Source organism: Citrus sinensis, chromosome 8 (genome assembly GCF_022201045.2).
Source record: "Citrus sinensis cultivar Valencia sweet orange chromosome 8, DVS_A1.0, whole genome shotgun sequence".
NCBI lineage: Eukaryota > Viridiplantae > Streptophyta > Magnoliopsida > Sapindales > Rutaceae > Citrus > Citrus sinensis.
The window spans coordinates 22,969,307-22,986,131 of NC_068563.1; the positions used below are offsets into that span (position 1 = coordinate 22,969,307).

Below are 16,825 nucleotides of genomic sequence, written 5' to 3' on the forward strand. Positions count from 1 at the left end.
TTGATATATAATATTATATATATATATAATTAAAACCTCAATAATGTAAATATGTAATATATTGGTAGATATGTATATTTTATAATATCGATAAATTATGTATGTATGTATGTATGTACGTACGTATGTATGATAGCGTGTAAATATTTGATGTAACTTTGGTTTAATATATTGATATTAAATGGGTTATTAGGTAACCCAATTATTTTTTCGTGTCGGGTTTGAGTCTCAATATTTTGACACGATTATTAAATGGGTCGGGTTTGGATCGACCTAAATTTGACACGACACGAACACGACCCGATGACTCGTTTTGCCAGCTCTAATGAGCACAGTGATTGTGACTTTTATCGGATTGGTTTGATAAAACTGAGCATTCATATTATTCAAATAATACAATAGACCCACGAAATAAAAGCGCTATAGACTTGTACAAAACAAGTTGTACGTATAAATTGTACGCACTCAAAATTTAAAACATTATGATTTAACAAACACTAATTCACTTAAAATTTATAGTTTCCTAATTTTTATCTGTTATATCTAGTCTAAAATATACATCATATATTGTAAACAAACCAGGATCAGTTGGCCCCTAAGCACCTTTCTTTTTAAATTAAATAATGCTTGCAGCTACTTGAACTAGTGATTTTCAAACAATTCTCTTAATCGAATTTAGATCCATCTTTTCGTTTTAGATTAAAAAAATTAAAAAAAAAAAGACATCAATGGAATGAAAAGTTGAAAGCACAGAAAACCAACATTGTTTATTATCAATTTAGTGTTTTTATTCAGTTAAATTCATATTTCTCAGTTATTGGTAGATTGATAGAGGAAAAGCCAAAAACAATCTCTCGAGATATATTCATCTTGGAAAATGTTCAAAATTATATCCTGATTTAACCTATAATCTTATAGCATGTGTTTTTTATTTTGTCTTTTTCTATTTATTAACAACCAATCAACACTTCAATTTTTTTCTCCGTACGAGATTCCTGATCCTTTGAACATAAGTATTGCGAAACTTAAATTCATTGATGAAACTATCAAATGCAGGTATCGACAACATGCGAAAAAGATACCCATTGATAATCCTGCCAGATGAGGGAAATGAACAAAAGCTATGATCCTAATCTGTCTGGAAAACGCAGGTTACGATCTGAGAAAATAAATGTCACGGGCAACACATTAGCTTCTATATATATATAATACTAGAAAGATCAATCTAAAACGCTTACATTGATCAGACCACTATTACAAAAAGAAGTTTCCTCCTCTGACATTCATCGACAAAACATTCAAAATGGTTGTACAGAGGCACTCTTACTTACACAACTAACACCGCCATAAACCACCACTTTCAGAGATTCATCTCCTCATCTCTTTCGCTTGGCTGCAGTCCCAGAACCACGGCCGCTTTTCTTCTCAGCAGATGCGGAACCACCTTTTCCTCTGCCCGCAGGCTTCCTCTTGGCACTTGAATTCCCTGCTCCCTTCAATTCCAGTTGTACTTCAATTCCTAGAAAAAAAATTAGGTCACAGATTAAAAAATCATTGGTTATATAGCAATTAGAAGTGGTTTCCATATTCTTCTTGATTGTCATTAGGTAAGATAATATCGCCAGACCTTCTGAATTCAGACTTTGCAATTCTGACTGCAACTTCTCACCATTCGTGGCATCTGCTGACACAATTTGAAACCAAAATTAGAAAAAGAAAAGATCAAGAAAATTTACAGAAAACGGTACTTGTGTTTCTGTAAAAATTGTTGCTTTCCTTTTTATAAAAACACTTGTGAATTTTGTAACTTAAGGCAGTACCTTGAAGTTTTAAGAATGCTCTATTTAACACAATGCCTGGTTAAGATATTTATATGGAACAAGAAACCTCATACTCCAGCATGAGCCTCAAAAACTAAAGCAACAGTAAAACCAATTGAAACAGGACTTTCAACAAGCTGTGCTTGTTCTTCTCATTCCTCCTGATCTATATGGTTGCCATTTCCTCCAATGTCAAGAGGATTTGCTCGACAAAACGAGATGAGAACGTACCAACCCTTCTATCTCAAAATGCTATATCCAACCAAACAAACAATTTACAGAGTCCATTCACCATTTTATTCTATCTAAGCTTAACCACTTGCATTTTGTTTGAGAACTGCAGGTGGGAGGCCTATGATGATAATGACCGTCTGTAGTGAGGATATAGGATGGTGGTAAAATTTTAGAGAATTTGATTGACTTGGTGCCAGCACCTTAACAAACTCGATTTACAACTTCTCAAGATCAGGAGACTTAAAAAGGATGCTGCAAAACAGTCGCCAATGTGATGGCAAACTGAATGAAACTTTTACTTGAGATAATTTTACCTGGCCCCTCTGTATCTGAAGAATTTTCTTCTTCATTCTCAGCCAAATTGTCCCCATTCTCTTCTCCAATTCCGTCATCAGGTGGTTCTAACATTGCCGCAATCCGCTTCTTAGGAGCCTTTTTCATTCCAGGAAGTGGAACCAAATCTGCAGCTTGTACCATTCGCGATTTGCTTTGTGCATTATAAGCTCTTGTTAGGGCTGATTTGACAGCTGGTGGAATGCCTTCCAATGGATTTGCATGACCCTGATACACAGTATAACCATAAATATGCTGAAAGTGAGATAGCCCTTGTAAAATCCAAGTATTATGTGATGTACGGTATATGTACCTGAAATTTTGACAGTTCCACAATACTATCAAAGTCCTCCTGGCTTATTGAGTAAGCATTCATGAACTCAACAACTTTCTTAACAGCTGCATCCTGGTCATTACATCACACACAAGAAAAATCACAACCAAATCCTCATGAACCGGTTTCAAGGTAAAAAAGCAAAATGATTCCATCCAAGTGCTAAGACCCAAAATCACCTGAGGTGAAAAGCTCTAGCCAGATACTTGCACATTAACATTAGGCACCAATATCTAGAAGTGGCCGACAGATATATGGATAAGATATGTTGGAAAATTTTACATCAGGGCTTGTAGAAATGTCAGTTTTCAATCATCCATTTAATCCCTTAGAAATTGTGCACAAAGACTGAGACTCTTAAGAACTGTAGACACTCAGTGGAGTGAAAGAAGCTTCATATGAAAACAAAAATGTTTTTAAAGTAAGCTGTAAGTACAACGGGAAACAAATGAAGCAGAGCGTTGGATACGACAAATAATAAGTGCCAACTGCCATAATCGAGAAAAATAAATGAAAAGACATGGTTTCTTAAAGTGCATGTACAAATGGCTACACCTTAATTAAAGGGAAACAGGAAAAGGAAACAGAAGAGAAGAGAAGAAAAGAGAAAGAGACGGAGAGGGAGAGGGAGGGAGAAAGCAGCCTAAACCACGATATAAGAGCTCAAACATAAAAATAGTAGTCCCTGAACTATAAGCTTTATCAAATCCCCCTATCATAGTAGTCAATCTACAATCAGATGTCTTTCAGGTGGAAACAAAAGGGAAAAAAGAATCAACAGAAAGGTGTGTTTGTATTCGATGCTAAATTTGAGGCTATGATTATGGTGGTCCCCGTGCCTTTGACACGAGGCATGCTAGCACTAGAATACTAATGTTGTTTCTTCACATATAAGCTTAAGCTTTTGAGTTAAGTAATTAGTCAGCACAAACTTAGAAGAGAACGAAGTTCTAACATGCTTTAGTTCACCCTTTAAATTTATCATTATTGCTCTTCTTAATCTCATTCATCAGATTGTGAGGGCGTCTTGAATCTGGCTTGCACAGAACCACTACAAAGCAAGGAATTGGTGGACTAGTATCTTACATTTGACTTAGAAACAATTATACCAGCAAACTCACTATAGACCAAAGGTATATCTGGTGTACAGCCATTTCAATGACTCAACTAACAGTGACAGTTAATTCAAGTGGGCCCTTCCCTTGAGTCCTGACCACTTTAAGATAGGCACAACACCCTGCAGCCACCAGCAGTCTTTGCCTGAGAAAGGCATTGTTGAACACCTCTTGGTGCTTAAGAAAATGCCTTTGAAACACTAACCATTCAAAATATTCATAATACACTATCAGTCAAAGTTTCAACGATTAAAGTAAAATAAAAAAAATGACATCTAACCTTAGGCAGCACTCGAAGTGGCTCTGTTAATTGTTTTAAAAGAAGAGAAAAATAATCAAGTCGAAGAGTATCCCTGTACCATAAGCCACACAAGAATAATTAAAAATTTTGAAAAAGAGATGCCGATCCAAGAATAATTGACAGACTACATATTTTCAAACTTAGAACAGAAGGAAAGACCATAATATATACATAAACTGTCAAATACCCAGAGAGCAAGGACAGAGTCCTCTTAATTATATATTCTCCTCCTCCAGCTCCCCATAGGAAAAAACAATATACTTTAATGTGCTTGCAAATGATCTCTCTCTCTCTCTCTCTCTCCACAACCAGACACACAGACATACACATTTTAGTTAAATTTGGTTAACATGTAAATTTAATTTGTACTATCTAGCATAAGTTTTTAGCTATATCCGTATCTATAAGGTCAACTCATCTCCCAATCTTGTGTGATTATATCTAAGAGTAGTGCTACACCTCCCAAATTTCTATCCCAAATAATGTGGCATTCATCAATTGGATGGTCAAATAATAAAATTAATCCACTTAGATCTTGCAAAGAATTAACAACATGACACATCACATGCCACATCATTTGAGATGAAATTTAGGACATTAATCATTACTCTATATCTAATTTCTATTATCTCATACACACACAAACAAGAGCTTCTCGTCAACTTTGAATGACAACAATATAATACTTCTAGTTATTTTGGCACTGAATCTCCATGTATAAGAATCTAGAAGAATCTTAATTTAAATCAACACCGTTTAGGTCAACACATGAGGCATACCTACAATGTAACTATATACAGTTATGGCCTAAGTGCAAGTGTATACCAAGTCTACATTTCAGGACATTAACACAAGGAACACTCAACACATGAGTCTGCACGTCTTAGCTTGTTCAGCAGCTACAACAAAAACTCAACTAAAACAGACATATTTGTCAACTCATTTGGTCGGTTTAGAGGTGAATTTAGCATAATATCTATCAGACACTAAGAGATTAAAAATAAATTCACCACTTAAAAGCAGGTGATTTTGTAATCAATTCTTCTACCAATCAATAAGTGACCAAAATCATAGAAAAAGCACATCAAATAACAACCGACCAAGTGGTTTAGTACTGTCTGCCTCCACAAGAGATTGAACTTCAAACCAGAATTAACCAACAAATTTAAAATAGGGAAAAAGAATTTACCTTCCCAATTTAGATTTACGAGAAGCAAGATGATGAAAATGCAGATCTTCTAAAAGCCTCAAATTTTTGCCCATTGTCGAATTCTTTCCCAGCCATCCACCAAACCTGTTAAAATTCCTTTCCCCCTGCAGACATGAGGCCCCGTTCTGATGTTAAGAATACATCTAATCCAGATAGGTTACTGTCACCGTCTCTCCAAAAAAATTGCGAGACAATAAAACAAAAATAAACATCTTATGTTACATCTTTTTGGAAATTATGAGATTTACATCTTGCATTTTCGTTTAAATCTATTGGCGTAAGCAGAATAAATTTTACCAAAACTTGTGGCACTGAAAACATGCCTTCTATGCAGAGAGGTATTATTAAATTAAAAAATTGGATCTCCAATTTCCATGCTGGTAATAAAAACAAATCATTTTGCAAAGCTTAGCATAGTCCTCAAGTGTACTTAATCTCATGTATTAGTCATGACACTTGGAATAAAGAAGAGATAACAAACCCATCGAAAAAGGCCTGGGGAGAAGAAAGTCCACCACTAAGCTGTGCGACAAAAGAATGAGTACAAGAAAGAAAACACAACTAATTCATGAAGTCCTAAAATTCATAGTGCTAAGAAATCTTGAAAAATAGGAAATCTCAAGTCATTACTGAACAACCACAAAATAAGCACTCAAAAAATCCCTAACATGAAAATTTTCACCTGGTCCTCTATTCTCTCAACTGCTTTACTCCACTCCATTTACAAAATTAACCGGTAAGCTAGTTGGTAAAAACCCCAAGCGATAAGAGAGACCAATACCTCTTATGTGATATACCCTAATAAATGAGGATCGGTCATCATAGCAAAGAGAGAATTACACTGACACCCTCCAAGGTTCGTCAACCTGTAGGTCAGATGGGGAAAGATCAGAAAACTATCAGCCAGATTCCTTGCCAACGACAACTGTTAACAATAGGGAGTCTGACTGATAGGTTTTTGATCTTTCCCTACTTTTCGGACGCTGACAAACCTCATGGGGTCTGGGTGGATTCTCACATTTATCAATTATATTGACATGACAAACCACATTTACATAAGCAAGAAAGCCACAAATATATCCCTAAATATATAATGGCATTTTCTACATAATATTACTCTTCTTCAATCAATACTATGACTTAGATAGAATAAATAACCTCCACGACTGACATCATTTACCTGCTCAAGTGTCTCCCTTTGTCCATGCATCAGTGCAGCACTGATTAAAAAGAATTAAATATGGTCATTTAGCCAAGTGAAAGTCATGCAAAGAATTCTGGACATATTTCACAACTGGTACATACGGAATAATACAAGATGCAAGCGAACTGCTTTGAGAGAGTTGCCACTGTTGATTCCTTCGGATCTGGACATTGAATATATCGCCATCACTGATAGACTCAGCAGCACGGGCAATCAAGCTCAATCGCTTCACTTCATCTCTACCAGCTGAACTTGGCCTATAATTAATATAATTTTCCTGCAATGTAATAAAAAAAAATTACCATGTGGGGCATTCATTAAAAGCAAACGCAAGAGGTTCCCATTATGGTAGATCATTCAACATACAATTAATTCTATAGTAATTATAATTCAATATTTAATACAGTAATATATTGAACTGAAAAAAGTTGACCGCCTAAAAAGGGATGATCACATGGATTAACCATAAGAAAATAAATGCTATCTAATAATATAATATGATTTAACCTAAGAAAATATAATAATAATCTTTCAATGAAAACGTTATCTTTTATAATATAATTATGAATATGCTTATCTTTTCGATAAAAAAATAATTTTTAATGGAAAATAATAAAGAAAACTTTACTTCATTTGGGATATGGTAAGAATCTGGTTACTTTTCCAGACAATTTTTGGGTTCTTAAACAATTGCTTCTAGGGATTAGTTGTCCGCTCTTTAGGCTACGGAACAGTATACCCTATCTGTTTGTATAATCTATTTTGCCAGAAGCAATAGGCTCAGCGTCTGCTGATCAAATTGTCTCGGGCCAAGGCTGCCAAGAATAATAATTTCGGGGTCATACAATTTATAAAAAATACTGATAGTACCCAAATTAGATTTGCCTCAATTTAGGGTGTGGGCAGAATACGAATCTTGAACCACAGTCATTCTGAGGGGTCATCCAACATAGTAAATCAAATCCTAAACAAAAGTAACTTTCACTTGAACATGCCTTTTGACATAAACTTAAGCAGAATTTGATTCTTAACTATGAATCATCCAAACTTTAAAAAACTTTACTCTCAAATAAGCTGATAAAGATAAAACGGTTTAATCAATTAATAGGGTCAAACTTAGATGTCTGGATTACTAGGTGGGTTAGATGATGTCCATGCCTGATAACATAGAGAAGTTGTCGCCATCTTAGAGAATATTATTACGGTGTCCGCAGAAAAGTTCGGGACTTGAATTTTTTAAAAACTGCAGAGATAAAGTAATCTCCAACCATGATCTAAATTGTCTTGATAATTAGTAATTGCTAATCAAACAAACGAGCACTAATTGAGGAAGAACCTGAATAAGTAGCGGGACAAGATCCGGATCACTCATGCTTAGATCAATCCGCTCATCCATTCTCAACTTCCCACCATTAAAGCCAAAAAGCCTACAGCCGCAAATGTGTGTTAGCATGACAAAATTCAATCAAATACACTTAATTTGTAAACACGTTGGCTATACCATTTTCTTTTTTGTAGCCTCAATAAAGAAGGGGGGGAAAGAAGCAGCTTACTGACTGATCTTAACCATCATAAGCCTTAGAATAGAGAAGCATAGGAGCTAAGTTAACATCCATGTAAAATCAATTTACAGATGAGAAGTTGAGACAATTCAGAATTTCATGATTATGGACATGATTGTCCCATAATTGTGATATAAATGATCCATTATACGTCTACATAGTAATAAGAGTCAGAATTATGGTCCATGATGCAGCTCGATAGCACAGGCACGATGTTTCATATAATCAAAAAGGTAATTGAACCTTTCACTCCAAGCACTTTCAAGAAGATATAGATCTTATATTACATGAGAACAAAAGTTCGCAAAGAGCGGAGAGGAGACAAGGATTAAAGTTCAGATTACAACTAATAGCCTCAAATATCAGCAGATGAACTGTTCTGAGCAATTTAATGAAATAGATAAGATCCAAGTGCCTTACTTATCAACAGCTGTGAATGGTGAAATATCTTCATCCTTTGCACTGCTTAGAAGGCGCTGTCTTATGTCATCGTACTTGATAACTGACATGGAGAGACTCATATACTGCAGCTGGTTTATAGCCATGCGAATATCTCCATTCACTCTGTCTGCAAGCTCCTCTAATGCAATCTGAAGGTCATAAATAAAAAATAAGTGATTCCATGCTTATATGTCTTCAAATCTAACCAATAGAAAAAAAAATGTGAAAACAAAATAACAGACACTAAATGTTTTGGATATACTTGATTGACTCTGAATTCTCCAATCCTTAAATTTAACACAGAGACCCAAAAATACGAAAATAAAGAAAGACAAAAGAAATTGACAGAGAGTTGATGAATTTCAATTTGAACTTTAATGATAGTAAAGATAATCTACTCAACATTAAATATGGTACCAAAATTAAAATCTCTTCAAGTACCCTGAACTTTAATGATAGTAAAGATAATCTACTCAACATCAAATATGGTACCAAAATCAAAATCTCTTCAACTACCCTAACAACTACCACGTCATGCTCTTTCGGACACCAACTCATTGTACATCCTGGAGATAATACAAGGCTTAAAGAGCCATCAAAAGGGCATGAAATGAATAGATAATCAAGGAACATCCACAGACACACACACATATATAAACAAATTCCAAGGAAACAAACAAAATAATATCATTAAAGGATCATGTACCTCATTAACCTCAAGACCTTCAGCATTTGCAATTTGCATTAACCTTTTTGCAATCTACCACACCAAAAAAAAAAAAAAAAAAAAGGGCGTTAGAAGCTCCATACTAAGAACAAATTGTCTCATGATGCAAAGTGAACTTTAACACCTGGCATATACACGTGCTGCATAAAATTATGAATGTGTAAGGGAAAATGGAGGTCTTAGACTCTCTATTCAGTGGGCTACACATAAGCAACCAGGTTGCACATACTTGGAAGCATAAAGTAAAAGGTAGGCTTTAGTCTATGTTCAAGGGAAATAAGTTTAACAGCCCATTTTTAATAAACATCTTTCAAACTCAGTATTCATAAAAATGCGATAACAAAAGCAGAAACACTAAGAAATATGCCCCTTCTTGTTTGCTTAAAATCTTTCATAGAATGAATCTAGGCTTTACATTTACCTCAATGTTTTCAGAGAACAGGCATAATAACCTGACTTCAAGTCTAAAGGACAGGAATAAACAAGCATGATAACAGAACGAACCCAAGGTTATCATTAAAGCAAAAGGCATTTAGATTCACCTGCTACAGAGCTCAAGAAATCTTAACAGCTTCTAACATAAGTAAGACAAATCTCTTTCATAACAACTGTGTGAATGTCATAATAGAAGACGTGGAAGCCGCATCACAATGAATTACTTGGCAGATATTCAAGCTATTCAAGGTAATTTTTATGCAAACCAGTTACTTTCGTATATCTAAAAACTACAAAAGATCAGTTTTCTTTTCATAACATCTATCTCAAAACTAAGAACAAGAGTCCAATGCTCATCCCATATTTTCTGAGGTAGCTAACACAGGAAAATCAAAGCTAAGCAATAACAAATCTTCTTAACATCACTAGATTAACAAAAATCCAAATAGTATAAATGTGAAGTGTTCAGAAGTTCTTTTAAAGAAGAGAAACACTGGACTGAAAAAGATTAAATAAGACAAAAAAGGGAAATACCTCCTGTTTTCTAGGTTTCCGGAATCTGAGATCCGAGCAGTAGTTCACAAGACTCTTCAATTTCTGACTATAGCGGTCATTACAGATACAGATAATAGGAATTTTAGAAATCTTTATGCTGGCAATGAGATCAGCAATTCCACCTCTATCTCCAGCAGACATCCCATCTACCTCATCCATAATCAGGACAGTTTTTGGATGTTTTGAACTGAAATTTAAATCAACAAATTAGTGAAGTGAGGAAAAAAATAAAAAGAAGAACCAAAGGAGTTTTAGGTACATCCTAGATCCTACGAACTAATTCAAGACACAATGAGAAAGCAGAACAAACCGATCCATATTAGCACTGAGGGCCTCATTGCTGACAAGTTCCTTTATGGAATTTGCATTGCTCCCACCAATTCCTTTGGAAATCTTGGCATCAGCTTTCCCTCGGCTATCACTAGCATTTACCTTGATATGGTAAGGGATACACATGAAGGGAAGATAGCGAAAGTTAATAACATCGAGTGATACAACATGACAATGAGCTAATAAGAAAGATATTCTAATAATAAAAGGAAAAGAATAATAAGCGATACAATACACCATTGACCTCACAAGAACTATGCTGATGCTCTAATGATCACCAAAGCCTTTCTCAAAAGTATGTTACCTCAATAGCCTGGAAACCCAGCATCTGACAAACCAACTTTGCTGCTGTAGTTTTCCCCATACCAGGTGATCCACTTAAAAGCGCAGCTTTTTCAGCACTGGCATCATTTTGTTTCTTTCCATTTCGTTTAGTTCCAGTGTCAAGAAACTTCTCATTCCAGTGCGCCAACCATGCATGAAGCTGCTTAACCTGCATATTAGTACAATGAAAAATCATAACTCCAATACTTCACCATGTTAAAATAAATATTAAGATTAAACCTCTGATGGCAGACACAGCTGCTAGAAAAAAACACATACCAGTTGCTGATTCCCAACAATCTCATTGGGAGTTTTTGGCCTATACTTCTCTGTCCATGTAAGCAAAGATTGCTGGATATTTTGCCCTTTCCTTTTGGCAGGAGAAGCAACTGTTTTCATTCTTTCACTGGGTGCTTTTGGAGCCGAAGTGCCTGCACAATGAACCAATTTTTCAAAATTTGGAAGACACTAAAAAAAAAAAAGAAAAAAAATGCAACCAACCAACTAAAAGGAGAAGCGAGAACAAGTTCAAAACATTCAAGTCAACTGTCATCCACTTCAAGCATTGCAAACCACATGGCCTCCGCTTAGACTTACGATTATTAACATGATGTTTCATATAAATACATGTGATAGCACAACTGAAAACGAAAGAATAATCAAAATGGAAGAAAATCAGAAAATACATTTAGGTATTGCTAATTGATACATTTATGTAAATCATCATCTTCTACTAACCAGTCGAATAGGTAAAATCATGTATAATTTGACAGCACAACTGAAAACCACAAAACAATAAAATTGGAATTTCAGCATTGCTCCGTGTTCACCAGTTAATAACACAATTAGAGATTCAATAAGTACTTCAATATCATAACAGGTTCACATCGACCAGGTCCCCCAGTCTTCCCTAACAAAATAAATTATCCCTCTTCAAATTTCCATCAGACATATGCAATTATAAAACAATCTTCTCCAGCTAATCGCTAACATAACATTAAATACTAAAAAATACAACTAAATAATTCTTCACATAAAGAGAAAACATGAAACAATACTGCTGCATGGGCACAACAAAATTGTTAATGACCGAGAATCAAAAGGCCATGTGTTTCAAGGTAACTTGGAAACTTTCTTCTTTTGCAAACAAAGGCTACCAGATTTTGATCCCTGGTAGCATAAAAAACCCAGCATAGGCATAGGAAGACCTGATAGCAGAAAATGACATAGTGGCCTTAAACAACACCTTAATAAGCAATTCAACAGCTACTTGTGTTTATTATCTACAATCTTTTTCCATAAACAACTTGACAATACTTTCTCAAGAGACAACAAATGCCCAATTAGTGTACAGCTACTAAAACAAAGTCAAAAATAAGACCACCAACCAATCTAAAAACCCAGCATTATTGATACTGAACAACAGTCAGATGATACCAGATGGTAGACTTAACATGCAATTCATTTCAAGGCAGCACTGTGAACCACATACAAAATCACAAAGTTGGATGACAATGTTAGAAAATCAAACCAACAAAACAGATCACAAGCTAGGAATCAGATGTTAAATTGATATAAGTAAACACAAGGCAGTTTGCTCCTACTCTTCGCTTCTATATTTTGAGGACTTTTCTTAGGCAAAGATGCTGCAACTTTCTCAACAGATTTCTTTGATTCTGCTTGTGCAAGTGCCTTCATAGGCTTTGAAGCACGGATCATGTCAAACAATCCATCCTCTGTAAGGAAGGGAGTGCTACAAACGAAAAATTTGAGCCAGTCATTAGAGAGGATATATAGGACTCAAATACAATTGTTTGTGGGCATGGATCAAAGATGGCAAACCCCAGCTCTTTGGCTTTAGTTGATTTGGCTCCCCCAATGTCTTCATCACATAAAAGATAATTCTGCAAAAAAGATAATGTTATCAAACGTCAATACAGCTATGAAACCAATGAAATTTAAGATTGAAGTTCGGAACTACCGTTTTCTTGCTGACAGATCCAGTAACACGACCCCCATGGCGTTTAATTAAATCTTCAGCTTCTTCTCTCTCCAAACTGTCAATTCAGTCAAAGTTCATTATAAATCTCAAGTTGAAGGAATAATATTAACCAGAAACAGTGCTGAAATGCAATCCAATAAATCATGGCAACCACAATATCATTACACACGTCAGATAGAGTCCAGGTAAAACATTGTATGGATCACAGAGAAAGCAGAATACCAAGGATTTCTACACACAATTCCGAGGACAAACAAGCACATGTAAAACCACGGAGATATAAGGTTCACTACCTGTCAAGTGTTCCACTAATTACAAAAGTTAAACCAGCTAAGCAATCAGGAGCACCTTCAGGGACTTCCTGATAGAGAGGAAAAATAAAAGCATTCATGTTAACATCAAGAGCAACAGAACCATTATAATTAATTAAGGAATATGTTCCTAGAACCATCCACCTTTTCTCCTTTGTGTGGAGGATCTTTCCTTTCTCCAAAATTCATAAATCCACCCCGCCCACCACCTCTGCCCCTTCCAACAGCAGGTGCCCCAGATGCTCCTCTACCGCCACGACCCCTTCCACTGGACTTAAGAGGAGATTCTGTCTTTTTAACATCCTCCTCCTCATCATCATCAATATCTACAGATTTCTGTGCAACTGCTCTGCCTGAACCAGACTTCAATTTCTTACTGGGAGTGGCACCAACAGAATTCTTCTTCACACTAGGTGGCACAAAGTCGTCATCATCATCATCAGCTTTGTGAAATTTTTTCAATGGGGAGGATCTAACTGATTTGCCATCATCTTTCTCTGCTTTCCTCTTGGCCGGAAGTTCCTCCTTCTCTCCTCCATCTTCTGGTTTTTGTTTGTCTGTAGCAAAATACTTGCTCGTTTTTCTTCTCCCCATACTTTCATGGCCTCCACACCCCTATTTATATCAAATGAAAAATATTAAGCCAAGTCAGACTATAAATATGCACATCAGCATCCTCAGTTTTCCATCCACTTAATGGAGTACAGTTATCCAAGAAGAAAACCATTTTAAGGAGTCAAAGTGGAGAATATGAATCCAAGTGCTGAAGTCAAAACATACCAACAAGGATCATAAATGAGAAACATTAGGTGTATGACAGAAGGCTCATCTCTTATCACCATTACGAGATTGACAGCTGTTGAAGAATTCTCATCACCATTAAGAGACTGACAGTTGTTGAATAAGCTGTGGAAGCATATTAAGAAGAATCTGAATTTGATAGAATGGATGAACACAATGCTGATAAAGTCCTTCCCTCGTGCCTAGACAATCTGAATACATCTGTGCATCAGGATGTAAACTTGGCCAAAGACAAATTGCATCAAGACTCTGACATGGTACAAAACAAGGGGATTGAAATTGACGATGTACAAGTTGCCTGTGATGATAATTTGTCAAAATCATGTGATAGTCGTCAAGGAGATTGAAACTGACAAGGGAAAAAAATGAAGAGAGAGTGAGAAAATAACTCCGCCAGGTTATCATCACGAGCAGCACGTATGTTGTCAATTTCAATCTCCTTATTTTGTACCATCTCAGAGTCTTGATGCACAACTTGTCTTTAACCAAATTTACATCTTGGTGCAAAGATGTACTTAGATGGTCTGGGTATGAGGGAAGAACTTAATCATCATTGTTCTACTCCATTCTATCAAGTTCAGATTCTTCGTAATATACTTCCACAGCTTGTCCAACAACTGTCTATCCCTTAATGGTGATAAGAATAAGCCTTTTGTAAAACACCGAATTTTGTTCATTGATGATGATCCCCATTGGTACATAATCCCTCAACACTTGAATTCCTATCCTCTACAAAAGAGCTAGTGCCCATTGACATTTTTCAAAGACGAATTCATCAGAAATCAGCTCCCAGACTCACCAAAAGATAGAAACAGCAGGTTTTAAATTTCTGGTAATTTATCCAATCTTTAAACTTTATACAATAACACAAACATAAACGACGTATATAAATATATATCATGTATATAACAGAAAACAGACTCACGGGCTCAGAATTTGTTGTCTCCAAATTGCTCAGTGCAGTATTTGCAGGAATTGTAGCATTGTCTTTGTCTTTGCTATGTGGTTTCAAAAACCACTTCCTAATATCTTGCGGCTGTAAGTCAAACCAAAAGCCGAATAAATCAACTATAATTTTTCAGTCATAAGACAACTAAACCCTCTACTTAATTCTCACTTAAAAAAACACAATAAAATAAAGAAAATGTACAAAATTAGAAAGCCTACTCATTCTCAAAGCACATAAGTATTACTCTTTTTTCTCTCATTTTCCCAGAAACCAAACAGAAAAGCATCAAGAAATTCATAACGTACAAAAATAAAAAGCCTAAATTACCATATTCAAACTTCACACACGGAAGAGGTACTGCAATTGGTTGACTGTTTTCACAGAGTTCGCCTTGAAAGCACAATCTGTAAGACAAAAATTAACGTCATTAAAAAAAATATAAAACAAAATTTATTAACACTAACAATGTGTTTCGAATCAATGAGGTAAACATTTTATTATAAATAATAATAATAATAATAACAACAACAACAACAACCATGCAAAATAAAGAAATAAGGAAACTAAACCTCAAAAATAATATAGGGGAAAGGAAGAACAAAAGAAACCATTCAGAATAAAAGGTTTTGTAACTTTTTTGAGTAAAGAGCAGCAAAGGGAAAGTGAAGGAAAAAGACGTTAGCAGTACCAATCTCGCACTCTCTCTCCCTCTACTATGGGTCGGCAAACTCGGGCTCGGATCCGGTTCTGATCAACCCGATCCGAACCGGGTTGGGAAAAAGATAATCCAAAATCAACCCCATGATCCGAGCCGATAAAAAATTTAATCATTTTCAATACATATTGGGTAAATTGGGTTTCGATTGGAATTGTTCGGATTGTGGTTTGGGTTACAACCGGTTCGGATTGGAGAATTCAAAGTAACTGGTTCGAAACGCAAACCCGAACCGAACCGAACAGAAAATCTAAAATGAAATACGTACATAACATATTAATAACCCATCAGTGAAAATTACGAACAGCCATTGTACAAGAGAAGACTGAACAGTTTCAGAGCCTGTGACGCCTCTTACCATGCCCAAATGAAGATTGAATTACAAACAGCTTTTCATGCACAATGTGGAAGCGCATGTACAACCCTACCTTGCTGACGACGGCGAACGAAGCCGGAGGAAGCGACAGCGGAAACGACAGCAGCTGGAACGAGGAAGCAAATCGAGAACGGCTAGAAGCTGCAGCTTCGGCACACTTGAACGGAAGTGAGCGGCGGCAGCGTGGGCGTGAGGGAGCGCGTTTGTAAGTTTAGGGTTAGAGAAAGTAGACCGCAAGCGCTGGCGCGGGCGTGTGCGTGAGCGGTTGTTTGCGGCGGCAGCGGTTTCAGTGAGTGAATGCGTCGCTCTGTCGAGGAGAAGTCAAGAAAAAGACGGGAATTTTTACGATTAGTTCAGGTTTCGCCGTCTTGGTGTCTAAGTTAGACGGTCGGCTCAGACGGATTGGATCGGTTCAAATTCGGATCACAACGATTTGAACTACACTTTTTTTTATAGAGAAATTGAATTACATATTAAAAATAGGGATGACAAAAATTCCCACGGGAACGGGTATCCTCGAAAATTTTTCTCATTTGAAAAGGGTATGGAGATAATTTTATACCCAATTTTTTATTCGGAGAAAGGACAGAGAAATTTTTTTACCCAATTTCTTATTCGGGGAGGGGACGGGAATGAGGTGGAATCCTCATCCCCTACTCATTTTCCCATTTTAATTTTTAATTTTATTTTAATTTTTTAAAATTATTAGTAAATAAATTATAAAATTATAAATATTGGTAAAAATA

The 16,825-nt window shown here is 35.9% G+C and overlaps 1 protein-coding gene across 2 annotated transcripts; it reads right to left on the reverse strand.

Annotated features, from left to right (window-relative positions):
- Positions 1–1,160: 1,160 nt before the first annotated feature.
- On the reverse strand, positions 1,161–16,526 carry LOC102623585 (replication factor C subunit 1). 2 transcript variants are annotated; one of them, XM_006487767.4, is made up of 23 exons: positions 16,132–16,526; positions 15,316–15,392; positions 14,965–15,075; positions 13,383–13,853; positions 13,221–13,288; positions 12,907–12,982; positions 12,768–12,829; positions 12,530–12,678; positions 11,205–11,356; positions 10,906–11,094; positions 10,582–10,703; positions 10,251–10,458; positions 9,261–9,314; positions 8,534–8,703; positions 7,888–7,978; positions 6,653–6,828; positions 6,528–6,567; positions 5,327–5,451; positions 4,117–4,189; positions 2,701–2,793; positions 2,369–2,615; positions 1,628–1,681; positions 1,161–1,519 (listed from the first exon to the last, which is right to left on the reverse strand). In XM_006487767.4, exons 2-23 carry the CDS (start codon positions 15,316–15,318, stop codon positions 1,377–1,379), a joined length of 2,877 nt encoding a protein of 958 aa, XP_006487830.2. In that variant the 5' UTR covers positions 15,319–15,392; positions 16,132–16,526; the 3' UTR covers positions 1,161–1,376. The 2 variants fall into 2 exon arrangements, with proteins under 2 accessions (XP_006487830.2, XP_006487829.2); XM_006487766.4 differs by lacking the exon at positions 16,132–16,526 and adding an exon at positions 15,558–15,706.
- Positions 16,527–16,825: the final 299 nt, after the last annotated feature.